The sequence below is a fragment of the Protomyctophum bolini genome, assembly GCF_963924005.1.
Source record: "Protomyctophum bolini genome assembly, chromosome: 6".
Lineage (NCBI taxonomy): Eukaryota > Metazoa > Chordata > Actinopteri > Myctophiformes > Myctophidae > Protomyctophum > Protomyctophum bolini.
In genome coordinates this window covers 28330750-28350749 of record NC_137867.1, presented here as the reverse complement: position 1 = coordinate 28350749, position 20000 = coordinate 28330750, and the positions used below count along the sequence as shown (strand labels likewise).

The 20000-nt window shown below is 41.7% G+C and overlaps 2 protein-coding genes across 6 annotated transcripts in view; both read right to left on the bottom strand.

The window, feature by feature from the left end:
* Window positions 1-15497, bottom strand: part of tia1 (TIA1 cytotoxic granule-associated RNA binding protein) — a 17044-nt gene extending 1547 nt beyond the window's left edge. Inside the window, exons 1-11 of one of the 5 annotated variants that reach the window (XM_080765440.1) lie at window positions 15255-15497; window positions 14216-14312; window positions 13606-13704; window positions 12661-12715; window positions 11700-11787; window positions 11444-11519; window positions 9614-9722; window positions 7620-7715; window positions 5289-5373; window positions 3794-3932; window positions 2101-2252 (exon numbers count right to left, since the gene is read on the bottom strand). In XM_080765440.1, the coding sequence (XP_080621566.1) occupies window positions 2101-2252; window positions 3794-3932; window positions 5289-5373; window positions 7620-7715; window positions 9614-9722; window positions 11444-11519; window positions 11700-11787; window positions 12661-12715; window positions 13606-13704; window positions 14216-14312; window positions 15255-15286 (1028 nt within the window). In that variant the 5' untranslated portion in view covers window positions 15287-15497. Of the gene's footprint in view, window positions 2256-3793; window positions 3933-5288; window positions 5374-7619; window positions 7716-9613; window positions 9723-11089; window positions 11239-11443; window positions 11520-11699; window positions 11788-12660; window positions 12716-13605; window positions 13705-14215; window positions 14313-15254 lie in introns of those variants that run through there. The other 4 variants (XM_080765439.1, XM_080765437.1, XM_080765436.1 and 1 more) reach the window with 4 other exon arrangements.
* Window positions 15498-19842: 4345 nt separating this feature from the next.
* Window positions 19843-20000, bottom strand: part of LOC308316963 (prominin-2-like) — a gene marked incomplete at both ends in the record, with an annotated part of 13293 nt that continues 13135 nt past the window's right edge. The window contains one exon of the mRNA XM_080765753.1: window positions 19843-19987. Within this exon, the coding sequence (XP_080621879.1) occupies window positions 19843-19987 (145 nt within the window). The remainder of the gene's footprint in view (window positions 19988-20000) is intronic.

Sequence of the window (20000 nt, the reverse complement as noted above, 5' to 3'; positions counted from 1 at the left end):
AAAAACGAGGGAAAGAGAGAGACAGAGAGGAGAAAGAGAGAGACAAAACGCCAGGAGGTTAAAAGTGAGGAGGCGATAGGGAGCTGAGGGAGGGAAGGGTGGGTGGGGATGAGGGGTAAGTTTGATAGGGCAAACATTAAGGGCCAAGTAGAATCTCAACAGACTTGAATGAGAACAAGAAGGTAAATGCAGTTATGGGAGTTTGAGGATTTTTAGGCAGGCTGGGGAAAAAATGAAGCTGGCGAAACAGGCTAGTTGAGAAAAAGTGTGGAGGCATTTTGGAAGGTCCAAGGGAGGGGCTTAATTTCAGGGAGCGTGAGAGCAAGCAGACAAAGAGCATAAAGGCTAATGAGCAGAGCAAGCTTTGGACCCCTAGCACCCTCCTTACCGTTAATGAACACAAAAATTGCCAAAATTCAAGCTCCAAGGGGATATTAATTGCAAGTACGGTTTTAGATTTGGCCATAATTTAAACTAAAAATATAACCAAAATAATGTGACTCTTACCATCTTTATGCAACAAAATAAAACTCACAAGAAATGAAAATTGACAATTTATACAGGTTTATCTACCGATTATATGTCCAAAACTAAAGCCATGAATTTTGCAATTCCATTAGACTTGTGGTGTCATATACTATGGAGAGAAAGACTAAGTACTAAGAAGTAATTCTGAACAGACACGACACCAGGCAATTTCACAAATTAATGGAATACACCAATTGGCATTTGATGGAAATTAAGATCTGCAGACATTTGGTCCCCTGTTGCACATGTCGGGACACTACTGGTAGATAAACAGTAATTTTGCTTATCCATTTCGGCAGCTATTTCAATAGGAATTGTTGTTGACATGGTATGGCATTTTGTTTGTTGGAGACACGAAACGTCATTGCACATATGTTGTCCAACATTAACAAAATTAAAGAAAAAAAATCAAATGGCCTACAAGCAAATATTCACACAGAATTTATTCAGTTATCGATGTAAAAACAATTCAATGAAAATTAAAGAAAAAAAAAAGTCTCAAAGCGATGATATGGTTGTTGAACAAACAAAAAACAAAGGGCGTGAATCCTTCCATACATTTCAGTAGCCTGGGTCAGCCATCCAAACAAATGTGACCTGCACTAGCACAAATCTGTCAGATGTTGCAAACTCATTTAGAGAAAAGTGAGAGTTTACGACAAACTGTTGACTTTGGGCTCTGTTAAGATTTCACTGCTGTAAAACTAAGTGTTGGCTTTCAGTAAATAGGTCAGGACTCATACAAAGTTGGGCGATGTGAAATGCAAACTCGCAGTCTTTTGTCCTTCAGTCAACCTTTGACAACATGACTCGTCTACAAGACTCGAGCATCAAGACCATCGAATTACCACAAGGACGAAATACAGCATTGTGACCCGCTTTGGATGTGCAATGCCATTTGTAAGCTAGAAAAATACAAAGCTCACAATTCAGCCAAGTGATTTTGGTAGAGAAGGTCACAAATGTTAATCAATAAATCATATATATGAAGGTTTGCTACTCAATGACATATCAAATTAAAACAAAATACTTTATTCAATGAGTTACTCATTTAAGAGAAACATTTGCCATTTGAAGGGGTTTACCAGCCAATCACTGGCATTTTTCAAGAGGGGAAATCTGTTTATGAACAGTTTAACTTTTTTTGAAAAAAAAAAAAAAAAAAGGAAAAAGGAAGAAAATAAATTTTAAAACGGTAAGCGGCTTTTTGGATTGAAATCCCTTCACATGATGGAGCATGCTTTACCAGAGAAGGGTTTGATTGCGTGGCTGGCGGTGGTTACTACAACATCCTAAACGACAGTCAATTACAAAATAAAAGATAATGTGTATGTTACATATTGTTGGTGTGCTTTAGTCTCAATCTTCATAAAGCTGGACATGGTGAGGGCGGTAAAGGTGGAGTTGTGGAGAGGAGGAGGGTTACGTGTCTCCCTCACGTGGCCCAGAATTGATGCCCCTGTCCTTGGTCTTGGAAGAGTCCACACATGAGACCTCAACTGATGCTTGGAGAGGATGAGGATGTTGTGGAGGTGGGTGGGAAGCCATGTGCGCACCGTTGTTGATACTTACTTGAAGCCTTGCTGGTTCCAGGCTTGGCCATACACGCCGTAGGTGGGCACCTGCCAGCCATTGGGGACGTACTGGCCGATCTGAGGGCCGTTGCCGTACCACTGGCCCCACTGACCATATGGCTGAGCTGCTGCAGGGAAACTCATCTTGTTCTGCTGGAGAGGGTATGAAGCCAGACTATGAATTCACACATATCTAAGTTTAACACAGCATGTATAAAGGGGTGCACATGACCGGTGTGCCAGTGCTCAGGCGTCGTCAAAATTCTTGCTGCGCGGCAGGGTAATGGCATGCGAGGCACCTTTGCGTACCGAGAGCTGAGACAGGAATTTACGTCTTGAGACTCCCGACACAACATTCCTGTGCATATAGCCAGGCACTCAAAATGTCTATCTATGACCTACAAGTAGACTTAGAAATAAAACTAGTGTTGAGTAATCATTACAAGTGGCTCTTCTTTTGAAGAGGAAGTCAGAGCAGACTGCAGAGGAAGTCTGTTTCGGTTGTAACCAAGCTGTCATGACAGTTGTTGAAACTGAAATGGAACGTTTTTATGATGCCGTTCAGAGCACTAGTCAGTCACTAACCCACATTAGAGACTATATTGATGATATGAAAACCATGCAACTGTCACTTAAACAATGTACACACTTTGGAGTAACGTTACATAATTATTGAACCTCCGCGGCATTAGGCGAGTAAAGGTCGTTGCACCGGAAAACCCATGGAGAAACGCAGCTAAAAATCAGAAAATCGCGCTCTGTGTGCAGGGACCTTAATTCCATTTATCTGTGTTGGAGCACCTCAGTAGGCTATGGTTGTGCAATCTCATGCTGGCTAAAGTAACGTTGTGGTAGTTGTCAAGTAGAGACGTCACATGGTGTAGACTGTAGAGACATGGGGCTCCATCTTGCGCCACCCTTATCCCTAAACGTATTTGCCTTTTTTGAGTGGTGCAACCACTCCTACAACCAGCAATGTCCGTGTACACCTATGTGTTGTTCACCTATGTATGTGACGTTAATGAGCACCAGTATATGACTATTAGTACCAGTAGTGGGCGCCAGAAACCGAGAGTGATAGTGTGACCATTAGTACCAGTAGTGGGCGCCAGAAACCGAGAGTGATAGTGCTGCCTGCTTTTATATATGTGTGTGTGTGTGTGTGTGTGTGTGTGTGTGTGTGTGAGAGAGAGAGGTGGGGGGGCGAGTTGCAACACTCAGTTCACACGGGTGTGATTTTTACTATTTTGATAAACATATAAAAATAGTTAAACTAGCCGATCTACAACGAAGCATTGTGAGCTTGTAGATCGGCTATTTGAACTATTTTAAAAATAGTAAAAGATAGCAAATTAGTTTAGGGATAAGGGTTGGCACAAGATATAGCCCATGGTGTAGTAGAGATAGTAGCCACATTGTGCAGTTTCAAATTTACAGACATTATGCCTGTAGCCTTCATTAACAGTGGAATTAAAACAAGGTGTACCTTGTTTTAATACCACTGCATTTGATTCAGTGTACTGTACAAACATTCTATGTACCGTAACTGTGAGTATAATGCTAGTCACAGAAGTATGCAGTCCTCCAGGATTGGAACAAACCACCAGAATACATGGCTTTTAATATACATTATTAAATGGGTTATCTACTACACCATGCTCGCAAAATAATACACCCTTATTTATTCTTACCTGGGGTATGGGCATCTGCTGCATGGGGTTCATCATATCTGGCGTCTCCTTGCCCCAGTAGCACTTGACTATATGGCCCTCTATCGAGGTCCCATTGACTGACACAATGGCATGGGCTGCTGACTCGTGGGAATTAAACCTAGATGGAGACAGGGAACAATTAAAAGGAATAATTCGCCCAGAAATGCAAATTGTGTCATCATCTCTTAGCCCTCAATTAAAAAAATATATATCTTTGTCCACAATACAAAAGGAGTTTACCCGCAAAAATAATTACACAGAATTACTCAGCTTATACTGCATAATCAAAGTTCACAATCTAATCGACATCAAACAAAAAGTAAGAGCTCCGCAATGCCTGGTTCAAGTGTGACATTTAAAACAAGTGTCAATGTTTTTGAATGTTACATGTGCACAAATTGTTTTGGCTTCAAATGTCTTGGATAATGTTGCAAGAGCTTCAGTAATTTTATGGTACCGGTAATTCATTTGTTGACTCCTTTTGGAACACTAAACCCTATGGCTAGTTTTGGAGAAAGCTGCTACATTTTGCTGGCAAAAATGCTTGTCTTGATTAGACAATCATAATGCATATTTAAACTGGCATGAAGGAGAGTAGACAAAGACAGGATTTTCATTCTCGAGGACAGTTCCAATAATTTGTTACCCTCTAATTGATGGTAACATCTACAAAAGTCAGCATGGAAATGCATTCTGTGACTCCAATTCTAGCCATTAAACAGAATATATCAATGATGCAGTTACTGGAAAAACTTATTTGCCAATTACCAACATGAATGTGAAATCTACAAACTTATTTCCTTCTCTCTGCCCCTGCGCAAGATTGACAGAAAAGAGGGAGACATGCAGCAAAGGTCGCCATGAACGGGACTCGAACATGCAACGCACTGTCAGGCCAGAGCCTATATGTGGCATGCGCCTGGACCACAAGGCCAGCGGGCTCCCCCACAAGGCAATTTTAACACATTATTGCCCAGCCCTCTAGGCCAGATCCTGGCACTAGTGCCAGAGAAATCTGCGAACTAAGCAGAGAAGGGTCCCTTCCGCCCAAGCTGGAAGTGATTTAGTCAGGATCTGTACTGTAGTGTAAGCTTATGGAACGGACGGATCATCGCCCCCAGAGCAGCAACATGATCAGCGCGGCTCGGATTAATGTTATAATAATAGGCTATAAACATGGCATTTTATGCCATTCTGAGCATAAATGCCACTAATAATCCACTAATGTACCACAGATTAGATGAGAGGCCTATGGATGCTAGAAAGGGTTAATATAGGATATACTAAGCATCTTTTCCCTCATTTATTTATTAAAAGACCAAAAGTCACATCAATTATCAGCTGAGGGAAAGTTATAGAAAATAAAGACAGACTATACTACATCACATGGTATGTTTATACTAATCATAGGACAATTGGACTGGATGACTACCCCACAGGCACTGAAAAGGGTACAAGGACTCTTCTTTCTCACCTCACGAAGGAGTAGCCTTTATCTGGGAACACACGGATTTCCATGATTTGTCCAAACGGAGAGAATGTCTGTCTCATCAGTTGTTCTGGAGGACAAATGTAGAGGACAGAAAAACATCAGATAAACCTATTTTTCCAAGAGGTTAAATGTGCTATAATGACAGTGTGCAGCCTGAGATCTGCAGAAAATTCTTATTTAAAACTAAATTAAGTGAAGCCAAATTCAAAAGCAGGGTCTTATTTTTGCCATTACTGGTCACTAAACTATTAGTCTCTGTACCCAGGCTTTTGTTTTCGTTCGCATTTGACAAAACTATGAACTGTGCTGTCTGATGGAACCAGGGTAAAATAAATCTTGCGCTTACCTCCCAATTCGATAAGATCTCGATAGCCAGGGTGTCGGTTAAATTTATATTGAGATTCTGCGATTGTAGCGATTCGGAAATAAAATTCTGTTTTGCCCTAAAGTTACTTTATAATTTGTACTACATTTAAAAAATAAATTATAAATAATGAAATTGAAAAAGAAAAAAAATAATTACGACATGAAGAAAAAGATTCAGAATGTAATTGATTTTAAAAATCGTGGAATTAAAAGTCACGACATCTCCAATTCTGAATACAGCCTAGGTGAAAGGATATCTGAGCGCCCAGGTAACTCGGATGGCCATTTGGCTTTTAAGTCCCGCACGGAGCCATAGCGCACCGAAGTCTGACGTCAATATCGGTAGAGGGCGTTAAGTCCACGGGTTAATGTACTTTTTATTTGCATTGAAATCCCCATAGGAGGATTTTAGATCGCCTCATATAAGAACTGTGATTAAAAAATATTTCACTCATATGGATATGAAGATTCAACTACTGAGAGAAACGCTAATGTTACTGCTGCTGAATTAGTTACAATTTAGCTAGAAATAGACTATCAAATATGAGGGACTGACTGTCAAACGATACAGAGACACCTCCGACATTATCGCAGAGGCTGTTTATTGTTGGACCACAATTCTTATATGAGACGATTTAAAAATGACCCCATGTTATTCTCCATAGATATAGAAACTTCCATGAACCAGGGGATGAGCATGTGACGTCAGGACTTTGGCGCTCTATTTGAAAACCCAGACAAAAACCATCTGGACTGTCCATTGTCTAATCACTCTCAGGTTTGCTGTTTAAATGTGAACCCCAACAAAATGAAAGAATCATATCAGCGAGATGTGCACAGCTAAAATTGACACAAGAATGGCCCTGTCTGCTTACAGTACCAATGGTTTAATAAGAGCTACAACTACTTTTAAACCACAGCTTATTTTGTCAAGTTGCATAGAAAGCCAATTTATTGACATTTTCTGAGAAAACAGAAATCATGAGACATGAATTGAGCGAAATTAAGGCAAAGGAACTGAAATCTCAACTAAGAGCACAGCAGACTTTTCACAAAGCCAAATAGTTAATGCGAGCACTGGGGCCTAATAGTGTGTGCACTCGTCAAACACAGGAAATCAGACTTTCTTATGCAGTCCAACCATGTAGAAGACTATGAACGTTTGGAAGGCACACGGTGGCTGATTGTCTCTACTTTCCTCATTGACCAGACAACTTAAATGCTGCTTTAATGTAAAATTATGTTTTTTTTGTAGTATTACTGAATGCTTCCATGTTACTTTTTTTTGTTGCGTAGTGTCTTTCAACTCAGCCATAACAGGTCCCTAACATTATATATATCTATCCATATTTCTTAGTAGATTAAAGACGGGCATGAAATAGACATGATCAGTATTTTGAGATTGCAGTCATTCACAGCCAAGCTGAAGATGAACGGTTTAACTGTAGTGTTAACCCAACTTTAAATCGACTGGCAGCTAGTTCCCAGTGCCAAAAAAGGGTTTGCATTTCTGCAATATGTGTGAAATGTTTATGATTTAATTTCTCATTAAAGCCCATTAATGCCTGATTGGATTATCACTACTACTAGATTAGCACCAAAACCTACTTAGGGCAAGCAATTTATGGGCATATATGCCCATGGTTATATGTGCATATCAGTCAGGAACCGCATATCCCACAGACTCTCCTAAGTTCTTCTGCCATGCACGCACTGACCGCACTTCCTCCGCCTTCTGAGATATGCTCGCTGTTTTAAGTCAGACAGTTCCTGAGATATGCCAACTACAGACATGTATGTGTGTGTAAGCAAAATAGGAAGAGTCATTCATTATGAATATTCTGATATGAAATTATATTTGTCGCTGAATGTATTCATTTTCTTTTGTTTACTATATTGCTCGTCGGCGTTACTCTCAGGTTCATAATTTTGTGCTATTGTACTGACCTGTAAGTCCTGTGCTGACTCCACCACAGTAGACAGTGCAGTTGCTGGGACTGGACTGGTTCACCACCTCATCAAATGACAGGTGCTTTGAGTTGCCTGGTAGGAAACCATGGACACGGGACATGTTCACATAAATCTACCAACCAATACAACAAATGGGTCAATGTGCAAAAAGTACCCAACATCACTTAAAGGACCACTTCACCACTTTTAAACTTATCTTCATATAATTGGTCCTCACTAATGTTTATGATAAAATAGCACAATTAGCCCTTCACTAAATCCCACCCCAAAAAGCGATTGTCCAATGCCAATTCAAATAGTTTAGCAACGGTTGCTATGCAGGTCAAGCTTTCTTCGCTGCTAACGTGCCTATTGGACAAGGATGGGTTGGGGAGGGACTTAGGGAAGGGCTAAATATTTAGATTTGTATTATCGTGAGAATGATGGCTTCCATTATCGCATTGCAACTTTTCAGGAATAGAAAGCCTGCAGTTTCGATTAGCTTGGATTCCCCATCGATGTCACTGGTGGACAGGTTTCTGAACTGGCCACAGCCATCCCATGAGACACAGACCGAGTTGAAAAGAATTGTGGCATTAACATTCATAAACATTAGTGAGGACAATTATATGACAATTAACCTCGCATCACCAGGCTTTCCACCGCCTCGGAGGAAAGCCTGGTCTCTGTTCCAAAAGTCCGGGACCGGATGATATGCCTACGTCACGTTGTAGGTAGCTTCCCAAACAGGATGTACCCAAAATAATCCCCCCTCCCCCGCGATCAAAATGTTAGTTCCTACCAATTAATATGCTTCTGATGCGGCGTACTTTAGTTTCGTTGAATTTTAAAATACATAGCGTAGCGAGAGTGCGGCACAATGGCAACTGGCGAGTAAAGTCGGGGGGGAACCAATACTCTATGGGGGGAACTAACATTTTGATCGCGGGGGAGGGGGGATTATTTTGGGTACATCCTGTTTGGGAAGCTGCATACAACGTGACGTAGCATATCATCCGGCTCATACCGAAATGAAATGGTGCCCAGGCTATATGACAATAGGTTGAAAAGTGGTCCTTTAAACACACTATCTTCTGCCTAGGGCAGGGCTTCTCAACGTCTTTGGCTGGGGACCCCGAAAATGCTTTGGCCATGTCTCGTGACCCATGCCCCCCTCCCAACCACCAATACAAATTGACCGCTACAATAACCTTAATAATAAACTTTTTTTCTTTTTTTAATAATTACTCTTCTGCCTAGGGTACACATGACTGCTGCCTAGGGGACACAGACACATGACTCTGCTGCCTAACGGACACATTATTCTATGCCTAGGGGACACATGGACACATTATTCTATGCCTAGGGAACAGATTGACACATTACTCTGCTGTCTAGGGGATACATGGACACATTACTCTGCTGCCTAGGGCATGGGTTCCCAAAGTGGGGTCCGGGGTACTTGAGGGAGTGTTCCAGGGGGTACCTAGCTCAATTAGAGATATAAGGAACCAAATGGACCCTTATGGGTCTGTAACTCAGTGTACAAATGGAACCAAATGGAGTACCTTGTTAAACATACTGTATACGCTATCCCTCAGAAGCATTCAAGACAAGAGTACCTTGTTAAACATACTGTATACGCTATCCCTCAGAAGCATTCAAGACAAGAGTACCTTGTTAAACATACTGTATACGCTAATTTGAGCCTTTTTCAATTAACAGGCACTCATGTCATCTGGTATTGGAACGACTGCTTCAGTTCAGTAATTTCAGTTGCATATTCTTATTTTTTTCTAAACTACGCACCTGTAATGTCAAATACAAAATAAAACTTTGAGTATGAATTTTTCAAATCCTTTGGATTAGTCTATTACAGATTGCATTTTAGCATTGGGCACAGGTTTAAGTAGGAAGTAGGAGTGGCACAGATGCATGTTATTACAAAGACACCTTTATGTAAAATGAAATGTCAATCAATGACGACATACTTTCATAGTTGGTTTTTGGAGCAGGGGGCTTTCTTGTGGCCCAGTTGGTTCGGATCTGTCTGCCTCCCAACCACTGCCCGCCCATCTGCTGAATAGCGTTCTCTGCATCCTGGAACATAGGGCGGGGAAATAAAACATTAAATAAAATTCAGTTTCCCCACACACAGGCATTATTGGTCAGGCTGTGCCACGTATATTAAAAGGTAGAGCAACATAATTTTGGTTTAAAATGTTGTTTTTGTTTAAAGCTCTATATTTTGATAACCAATGCTATAGAATGTTTAGTAATAATGGTCTCCCTGTCTCTTTAATAACCCATTTAGACCTGAGAACGATTCTACAACTGTCTTCTAAATTCTGACAAGCTCGTAGCGCGGCATTCTGTAGATCTGCTATTTTTCAATAGCTAAAGTATAACAAAAAAAGGGTTCCCGTCCAGAATGGGTAAAAAAAAGAAGAAGAAAATTCAGGTGGTTTGCCAGTTTCAGATAATCAGGAGAGAGTACCCATTTATCAACTTAAATGTTTGTGGCCCAGTTCCAAATTTGTCTGCTCACTTTGTTTCATCACTTCCCATTACAATTGTTTATCATTTACATTAAAACTGATATCCCAATCTAAAAATGCAATTAAGTTTACTAGTATTTACTAAAGAGATGACCCCGTGTTCCTGAACAAACACTTTATAGTGGCCATCTATTGGCTATCATAATATAGAGCTATGAAACACTTATTTTAACTAACAAAATATATCACTTATTGCATCTTTAACGGCATCTGGTACGGTACATTATGCCTTATGGCATAAGGTACGGACAAAAAGCAATACCATAATCACCCGATTGACTAGCTAACTAAATGTCCTCTCACTCTAACCCTCATGCACCGGCAAATTGTATTGAGAAAGAAAAGCAACTATATTGGTGACCTGGTGTGTAAAGCAAATATATTGGTGACCTGGTGTGTAAAGCAACTATATTGGTGACCTGGTGTGTGTCTCTCTCTCTCGTAGCTTAAAAACCGTAACCATGACAAACCGTTAACAAATACATTAATTTAATTAAGTGAAAGGTACAAAATGTAGTATTAAATGTAGTATTTTTATTTTATATAACTTGGCTTGAATTGTTCCACATCTCTATCCAATGTTTTGCGTTTCCAATTAACTCCTGGTACTTGGGGGGTAATTTTCTTTTGTGCACATTCTTTCAATGTTCCAGCAGGGCTAAGCAGGGTTGAGGCAATACCAAATGGTGACGTGACGTGTAACGCTATCGACTACTGGACAGATCATTCTCACTAGCAACAGACAAGACATATTCGAACAATTCCATCCATAGAGGTTTGCAAGTCGCAAGTTGTCTTGCACTCTTCAACTATTAACAAATGTTTGTAATGTTGAGCAACTGCATGGAGCAGGGCAGAGGGCAGTTGCGGGTGTTGCTTGTAACGCGTTACCCCCAGCACTGCTGTAGACGGGCCAGAGTGATCTAGTGATACTAGTTGATAACAGGTAGACCACAAGTAAATACGGTACTGAACCTGTTAGAAACAGTGGCAATGGTAGTGCCTTGGGTTGCAAAATTCCAGAACATTCAAGGTGTAAATTTCCCATTGGGAATTATCTGGAATTTAATGAGAATTAAGGGGAAGTAAAATGAATATAATGGAAATTTACAGATACTTGCTCAGGCTGTATTTACCATGTAATATGCAGTTAAAATATCATAAGCAGACAATTGTAAAACCTTCCAATGAAAAAGAAATATTGAAAAAAAAGACTCATTTTACACAAATACGTTTTATACAAATCCATGACCCCACACTTACCCACTTGTTGAAGAAAGACACAAAGCCATATCCTTTGGATTTTCCTGTAGCCATATCTTTTACAACACGTGCATCCCTGCAGACACACACACACACACACACACACACACAGACACACACACACACACACACACACACACACAATGTCATTCAGAAATTATATCAAACCGGTTAATTATTTTTAATTATGTATCGAAAAGAGTGTGCACTTTGTTTAACCAATAAAGTGCGAGGGTAAAACTAGTGCTGCACTTACGATATCCTCCCAAACGGGCCGAAAGCAGCTTTGACGTCTTCTGTGGTGATTTCAGGGCTCAGATCTCCGACAAAGACATGGAAGTGATCTGTAGAACATGCACCGTTTAGAAATAACATGATATGTTATTACACAGGCTGTCACAATATTGCAGAAGACAAACAATAAACTAAGTTGCAAAATTTCTGCTAAATACGTACTTGAGTGCAATATGTACTTTGAATAGGGATGGAATATTTTTCTTCTAAAAGAAATATGGTATTAATCAGTAATAGTGCAGTGCCCGTTCGGAGTGGGCAGATTATTGAAAAGCGCTACATGCTGTGTTATGTTCGAGAACCGCTCATCTGATAGACTTCACAGTTCACACTCAACACTGTCCTCCCTTGGGTCTTCATCAATACACCCACCAAGTGTTGGGTTTCATTCAACACTAATACAGGCCTACCCTAATGTAACAGAAAACTAGCATTAATATGGTTCCCAGGACTGGAGTTGTGACTTACCAAATCAAGCCATATGGCTGAAGATCATCATTCCATTAATATAAGAACAACAATTGCGTCTACGACTCCTTTAGTAGAAGTACATTTGAACAAACCTGAAATTAATTCTCTACATTTACCCATCCCAACTATTAGGAGCAGTGGGTAGTTGAGGTTAAGTGTCTTGCTCAAGGACACCTCAACGCTAAGCAGTACAGCTGGGATCAGCCCAGGAACCTTCAGATTCCCAAACTCTGCCACAGCTGCCATTAAAAGACTGGTAGCTACAATTATAGGATAACATCTAATCCTGTACGCATCCACAGAGTGGATGCATAGTTGCATACGGTATACTTTCCCCATACTTTTTGCTTTATCAAGTTGTGGAAATGAGCCCCACATTTTCCAGACTGAGTGACCTGTGTAACAAACTCTGTGTTACAAATGACACATGACAGCGGAGTTCTTTGACTTACTGCTTGTGTCTTTTTTCTGACTGGTTGGCGTCGTGGCCCAGTTGACTTTGACTTCCTGGGGAGAGGGAGAGAGAGAGGACAAGCCAGGTGGGGTATGTTTACATTATTCACAGCATAACACAACTGCCTGCAGCTGGGGTGACGCCAGGGTAATGAACTGCCAGCCAGTCACACACAGGAGTGCCTGACACACACACACACACACACACACACACACACACACACACACACACACACACACACACAGAGGAGTGCCTGACAAACGGCTACAGAGAAATTGAAAATGCAAAAAAGAAAAGAAAAAAAGTGTGCAGTCTTTGTCGAATGTGAACGTCAATATAACCCTGCACTAATGCCTCCAGGCCTATACAAGTTGATAAATGTGATGTGATCTCAAATACATCTGTTTTACATGAGTAAAACTGTTGGCATCTGGTAATTTATTTCCAACAATGGTATTGTCTAAAGGTGGTCACAAGTCACAACTGGGAAAACTGAAACTTTGATATGGCTTGGATGGCTTTCAACAGTAGTTCATGCATATGGCTGCAGGAAACGACAAAAAAAAACCTTATGTTTGTTGCCAAGTCTTAATGTTTGTCTAGGAGTATACGCTTATTTCATTGCTGCACTTGTTAAGAGTATTGCCTAAAATGTGCATGTGATAATCTAAACTTCAGTAATTGACAGTGTTCAAATTTCCTAGAGCAGTGGTTCCCAGCAGGTGGATCTAGGCCCAAAATGGGTTTGTGAGAGATCTTGACAATGTCACAGACCAACAACTTAAAATCCAGGAGATGTTGTCTAACCCTTGCCTTAAATTTGACCTCGGTAAGGTCAAATTAGGGTCCCAGTTAAGAACCACTGTTATAGAAACGAGTGTCATTAAACTTCCCCATCCCAAGCCCACCCATCCCCACTCACCCTGTAGATACGATAGCTTACCTTACCCATTATTTTACGTCCGTTCATGGCTGCCAGGGAGGCAGCAGCATGCCTGTGCTCATAGAACTCGACAAAGCAGTAGGGATCATTGCCGGCAGTCTGTTAATAAATGATATTGAAAATTGCAATACATGATATCTTTACATTTATAACTATACAGACAATACAAAACGTATTAGTCAATTTATGTAATATAATTAGGAAACAATGGTTAACTGAAAACAACAACCCTAAGGATCTAAAGTATGTATGTACCAATATGTATTTTACCAATCTACATATCAGGTTGGACTCACAGTCATGGTGATGATAATGACGTATGGTGTAAAATGTATTTTAAAATCATCATCATAATCATTTTAGTAAAAGGCAGTTGACTGAACATTAAACTGGCATACAATTAGAGAGAAAATGACATTCCAACTCTATACTGCTATGTTTGTGGAGTTGTTCCATTTGGTAAATGACTGCATTGAGTAAATGAATACAAATAGACAAAATGTTAACGCTAACCATGTTAAAAAACACCATCAGTGCCTAGGCCTATTGACTGTGGTTTCTGTCAGGCCCTTAAAATGATATTAGTCCAAAACTAGAGGCCAATACTCACGTCAACTATCATTTTACAGCTCTTGCACGGCCCGATCTGTGTGAAGACCTGCAGGATAAGGGGCTCAGTGACATCCCTGGAAAGGTTCCCCACATACCTGCAACGAGGATGGACTCTTTGTCAAACAGGAAGTAGCATGCAAACAAAGGCTAGTTAACCAAGCTAGTAGCTACAACGTCGGACTTTGACGAGAATTAAACCACATCCACCATAACGGCCGACACCTAAATAAAAATCATTACAAAAAACACCCGGGCTACACAATTGAAGGGTGATGTTGAGCCCCTTGAAAAGCAAAGTCTTGTGTGTCTGTTCGTGCGTTGACGTGGCCGGTCTGTCATCCAGTCTGACTGTACCCGCCGGTGGAAAAATTGCATTCACATGGGCCTCCCCCGGTGCTAATAAGCTAGCTCCAAAAATTACTACTGTCCATCAACGTGTAACACATACAACACAAGTTTAAAATAACTCCTTTTAGTGTGGGAGGTAAAAGAAAACAGCGTATACACAACGACCTTTAATAATCAAAATAGCATTTGGAGGCCCCGGTCATTGAAGTTAGCAGCGATTGCATTCACGTTATTGACGCTAGCCATGTTAGCAGCGCTTCACTTTCATTTCAGAACCAACTGCAATGTTGACTCGTTCACACTTCGTCGCGATAACCCTTTCCGTCGACAAAATGGACGCGATTCCGACCGAATACAGTTTCTCAATTAAAAACCGAGTCGTTTTTGTCGAGCAAATTCAACATAAATTCAGCTATGAGCTAACTAGGGCCCGGTCTATTTACATGAACACACACACCGCAAGGAACACGGCAACACGCTCGTTTCATAAAGCAACTTGTCATTAGTACATGAAGAACACGTCGAACTGAAATGGTAACATGTTTAGAGCGGCGGTGTGTTAAAACAACAGCGCATTTAGTATTTATTGATGGAATTTGGAAACGTTGCCAACGTTTTTTCGGAATGTGCCGCACATAACAAGGAACATTTCCATGCCAGGTGGTAGACGGAGCCCGCCGTTTACTTACAAGGTTTTGGGTTGATCGTCGTCCATCATCATGCTTCCAGTGGTCGCGTCCTGAGAATGTTTTAATCCGTGAACATACAAATATACGTTCCCGTTTTAAACGAAAACTGGCCACAGGCGTTACGGGGGTCGCTTCAATTTAACATCAAACGTCGGCCCAAAATATATCCTCACTCACACTCACACACACACACACCAGCAGACAGCCTCAATCTGATGCAAACAATGGGAAGTTGAAGATGGCGGAGGACAGCGTCAGCAGCGTGAACGGCGGCGTCGCTTGCCAATAAGGACAGATCTACATGCGGAACGACGCGTCGCGGTGTGACGTGTTGTTAGCTTGTAGATCTTTTCTTTTTGGCAAGCGACACTTATGCGATGGATATCTGCCGCCACATCTGCACACAGTGCCAGTGCACTGCACAGTAGTTCGGGAATGTTATCACACCATATGGCTTCATATCTATATAGCTATATACAAATGAGATAAGGGTATAAATGGTCTTAGTCCAGAAAAAAACGAATAAAGTGCTTAGTCCAGACTCCAAAGCCATAGTACACATCTGGAAAATAGTAAATATACAGATTTAGCGGCAGCTGGTGTTAGTGGAGGGCATTTGTCTTCGAAATGTGCATGTGAAAACTGTATTTATGCGTTTGTAGTGCGACATTTTAAGTTGATGCAATGCATAATAATTACTAGATTATAAAAATACTCGTTAAATCCATAATGCGAAAAATCAGTGCGCCGCCCGGGAATCGAACCCGGGTCGCAAGAATGGGAATCTTGCATGATACCACTACACCAGCGGCGCCTATGTGTAATGCCGGTAGAATATCCGTATTAAATCTAATCTAATTACATCTAATTAAAGCAAGCGTGTCAAAGGTTCAAGTTTTAATTAGGCGAACATGATGTTAGTGCTGCTCAATGTGCTGTTTTGTTTTTGTTAAAGGGTTAAACTATAAATTCTCAGATACTCTTCAGTAAACTAGAAAATATTTGTTCAGATGGGTCAGGGCAGAGCCATCTAATAGAAGAGTTGCGATATTGAGGGGGCAGAAAACAGCCCTGTCATGTACGTGTTTCATGTACACACACGAGCCAATAGAGCAGGGGTCCCCAAACTTTTTCCTGTGAGGGCCACATAACTTTTCCCTTCTCTGATGGGGGCCGGGGTCAGTTTGTAACAGAAAAAGTGTGACGATCGCAGGGGTGCCTAAACGTAAACTTTTTTTTTTTCTCCAGAAAGCCACACATAACCAAATATTAATAACCAGTGCACGTACTGTACATGCAGCACTACAGGGCTGCATAGTGCATGTACTGTACATGCAGCAGTGCCAGGGTTTCCTGCACAATGTTGTTGGCATGGCGCTGCGCCATGCTTGAAATAAATCGTGTGTGTGTGATATAAAATGTCCAGTACCTCCCCAGTGCCACCCCAGTGTCTGCCCTGCAGTGTCTGCAAAGTGCCTCCCCAGTGTCCCCCTGAGTGCCTCCCCAGTGCCTCCCCAATGTCCCCCCGAGTGCCTCCCCAGTGTCTCCCCAGTGCCTCCCCAGTGTCTCCCAGTGTCCCCCTGAGTGCCTCCCCAGTGTCCCCCTGAGTGCCTCCCCAGTGTCCCCCTGAGTGTCTCCACAGTGTCTCCCCAGTGCCTCCCCAGTGTCCCTCTGAGTGCCTCCCCAGTGTCCCCCTGAGTGTCTCCACAGTGTCTCCCCAGTGCCTCCTCAGTGTCCCCCTGAGTGCCTCCCCAGTGTCCCCCTGAGTGCCTCCCCAGTGTCCCCCCGAGTGCCTCCCCAGTGTCTCCCCAGTGCCTCCCCAGTGTCTCCCAGTGCCTCCCAGTGTCCCCCTGAGTGCCTCCCCAGTGTCCCCCTGAGTGTCTCCACAGTGTCTCCCCAGTGCCTCCCCAGTGTCCCCCTGAGTGCCTCCCCAGTGTCCCCCTGAGTGCCTCCCCAGTGTCCCCCCGAGTGCCTCCCCAGTGTCTCCCCAGTGCCTCCCCAGTGTCTCCCAGTGCCTCCCAGTGTCCCCCTGAGTGCCTCCCCAGTGTCCCTCTGAGTGTCTCCCCCCTGAGTGTCTCCACTTTTTTTTTGCTTGAGGCAGGTGGGCCACATAAAATGACATGGCGGGCCGTATACGGCCCGTGGGCCGTAGTTTGGTGACCCCTGCAATAGAGCGTCGCAGTCCCTCCCCCTTTCAGAACAACGAGTGGCCCAGGAAAAGAATCTCAATGCATTTTCCTCATAGACATTTCAGAAAGTATTTATTTAAAGACCTTTTACGCCGCGGACAAAGCCAACTCTTGTCGTGACAAATCATGACAAGAAACACACATTTTCGGGCCAAACAAAGAACTAGAAAGTAGAAAAAAACGAAAGGTTTTTTTGTTGTTTTTCTTCTTTGTAATTATTTGTTTGGTCCAAAATATTGTGTGTCATGTTGTCATGATTAGTCACGACAAGAGTTGGCTTCGTACGACGCTTAAAAGCATACTGTTCCTATTCCTAATATGTAAACGACAGCTTGTGACTGCAACTTGTTCCTGTTCGCAGAACAGGTCTCAGACAGGAACAAACTGCAGGTTGAAAAGGCCCTCAGCTCTGAACTCGGTAGATTCTGCACCTGGCTAGTTGATAACAAACTATCTTTACACCTGGGAAAAACTGAATCCATTCTATTTGGATCAAATAGTAGCCTAATCTCAGCAAGGCAGATGGCTTCTTGGTTAGAGTGGGTGACAATATTATCACACGAAAAGATGAAATTACCTACCTACAGTAGGTTCCATCCTGGAGGCAAATCTTTCCGGTGATAAAATGGCCACCAACGTAATCCAAAAAGTCAACCAAAGAACAAGATTCCTATACAGGATCTCCTCACTGGTCAACAAAAACACCTTGAACAAGGTTTCTTCGACTATGCATGCACCTCCTGGTACCACAGCACCTCTAAGGCTCCAAGGTTCCCAAAACAAACTGGTCAGGCTACTATACTTGGCCTCACTCCCCCGAACCCACCTCACCCCTGCCCACTTTGACAGGCTGGAATGGCTTATAGGGTTGACGACAGAGTACAGCATCTTAATTGGTCTGGCCCACAAGATTCGCTACACCACCAAGAAACCCATGTACCTGTCTAAATACTTCCTTAATGTCAACGAAGTCCACACCCACAACACCAGAGGGAGTTCAACAAACCATGTGCAACCCAGATTCCGCACAAACAAGGGTCTAAATTCATTCCGCTCTTATGCCACCAAAATGTGGAACGCCCTACCATTGCTACCAACAGTCATAAGACATGCAAATCCCTTGACTCCTTCAAAACTGCTATCAAAGGGCACCTATATGGACGGCTGCAATTCGAAACTGGCCCCCGTAAAATCTGAATCCCCCACCCACCCCTTTCCCCCCTCACTGTATATGTTTCTTTTCCTTTTTAACTACTCTATGATGATTTCCTGTTTTGACTATATAGTTGTGTATATTCATACGCCTCTTAATGGGAAAAAAGTATAGTAATGTAAAGTATGGGGAGAAAGGGGTGGGGGGGACTCAAACTTAATTTACAGTGGCGTTTCGAATTGCAGAAAACTGAAAATGTATTTTCTGTATTTGCAGAAGATCTAGAGAGATGGGCAGACCAGAGGTCATGATTTTTAGGACAAGGACCCCTTAGCTGAGAGAGAGACAAAGCATGGATGCCACAACTATATATCATAAATTGTGTTGCATTTTGTATTTATTTATTTAAGAAGTAGAAGACCCCCTAGCCTAGCGGTCTAGTCTATGAAAGATATATCAATAAATATGCATTTAGCTATCTGATAAAGATATATTCACTTGTATGTGTCGAATCGATATGGTTAAAGTGCCTGTGCCAGTGTGCCTACATAAGTTAGTATGTCTCCTGCCTGAGAGCTATTGTTTTAGTTTTTGACTATTTGCCAAGATTTTGCTTAATTGTCGTTGTAGCAGCCATGGGTCGGGTCTGACTCTGAACTCTGTGATGCAGAACTCCCATGCCAGTGCCACCAATCTGTATTAGACTGCTTAACATATTTCTTCCCCTCAAGATATAGTGCCACACGTGTTATAAACATTGCGCACAACAACCCTGGTTGCCAAGGAAACGAAGCAAGATCCTGGAGGACTGATGGCTGACGTGATGATGGAAGGCGATATATATAAAACTCTTTATCTCTGTTTAAACTTCAGAATATCTGGGACCTCACTCTAAGCATTTATGGAATACCCAGATATCAAGAAGTTTCATCTGTTTATTGATGTAATTATTTAATATCTGACAGAAAGATATGACCAGTATTTACTAGCGAAAAACTAAAGCTATCAGTCTATAGAAATTATTAGGCCTAGCTAACCCTAACCCTAGAGTAAAATAAAAATATATGTTCATTTTGGAAGAAAAAAACACACGATTATTTGTTGTTTAATTAGGGATTTAAAAGCATAACAACTCAAAGAAGTATCATGGCACAAAATCCCAGATGATAGCACTTAAAAGCACTACAAATATAATAGTTGTAAATTGTCATTTGTCAGTGCTACATATTATATTTAGGTTATTTTTCTAAGTATTGTCATATTTGCAGCTTTGTGTTTTGAAGCTCATGACATCACTGAGCTCATCTAACATGCTATGGTTAGACTTGTCTTTCTCTGGCTGATGATTCTGTTCTCCTGGTTTATTCTCAGGCAGGGTGAACATGTCTTTTCTGCAAGAAAAAC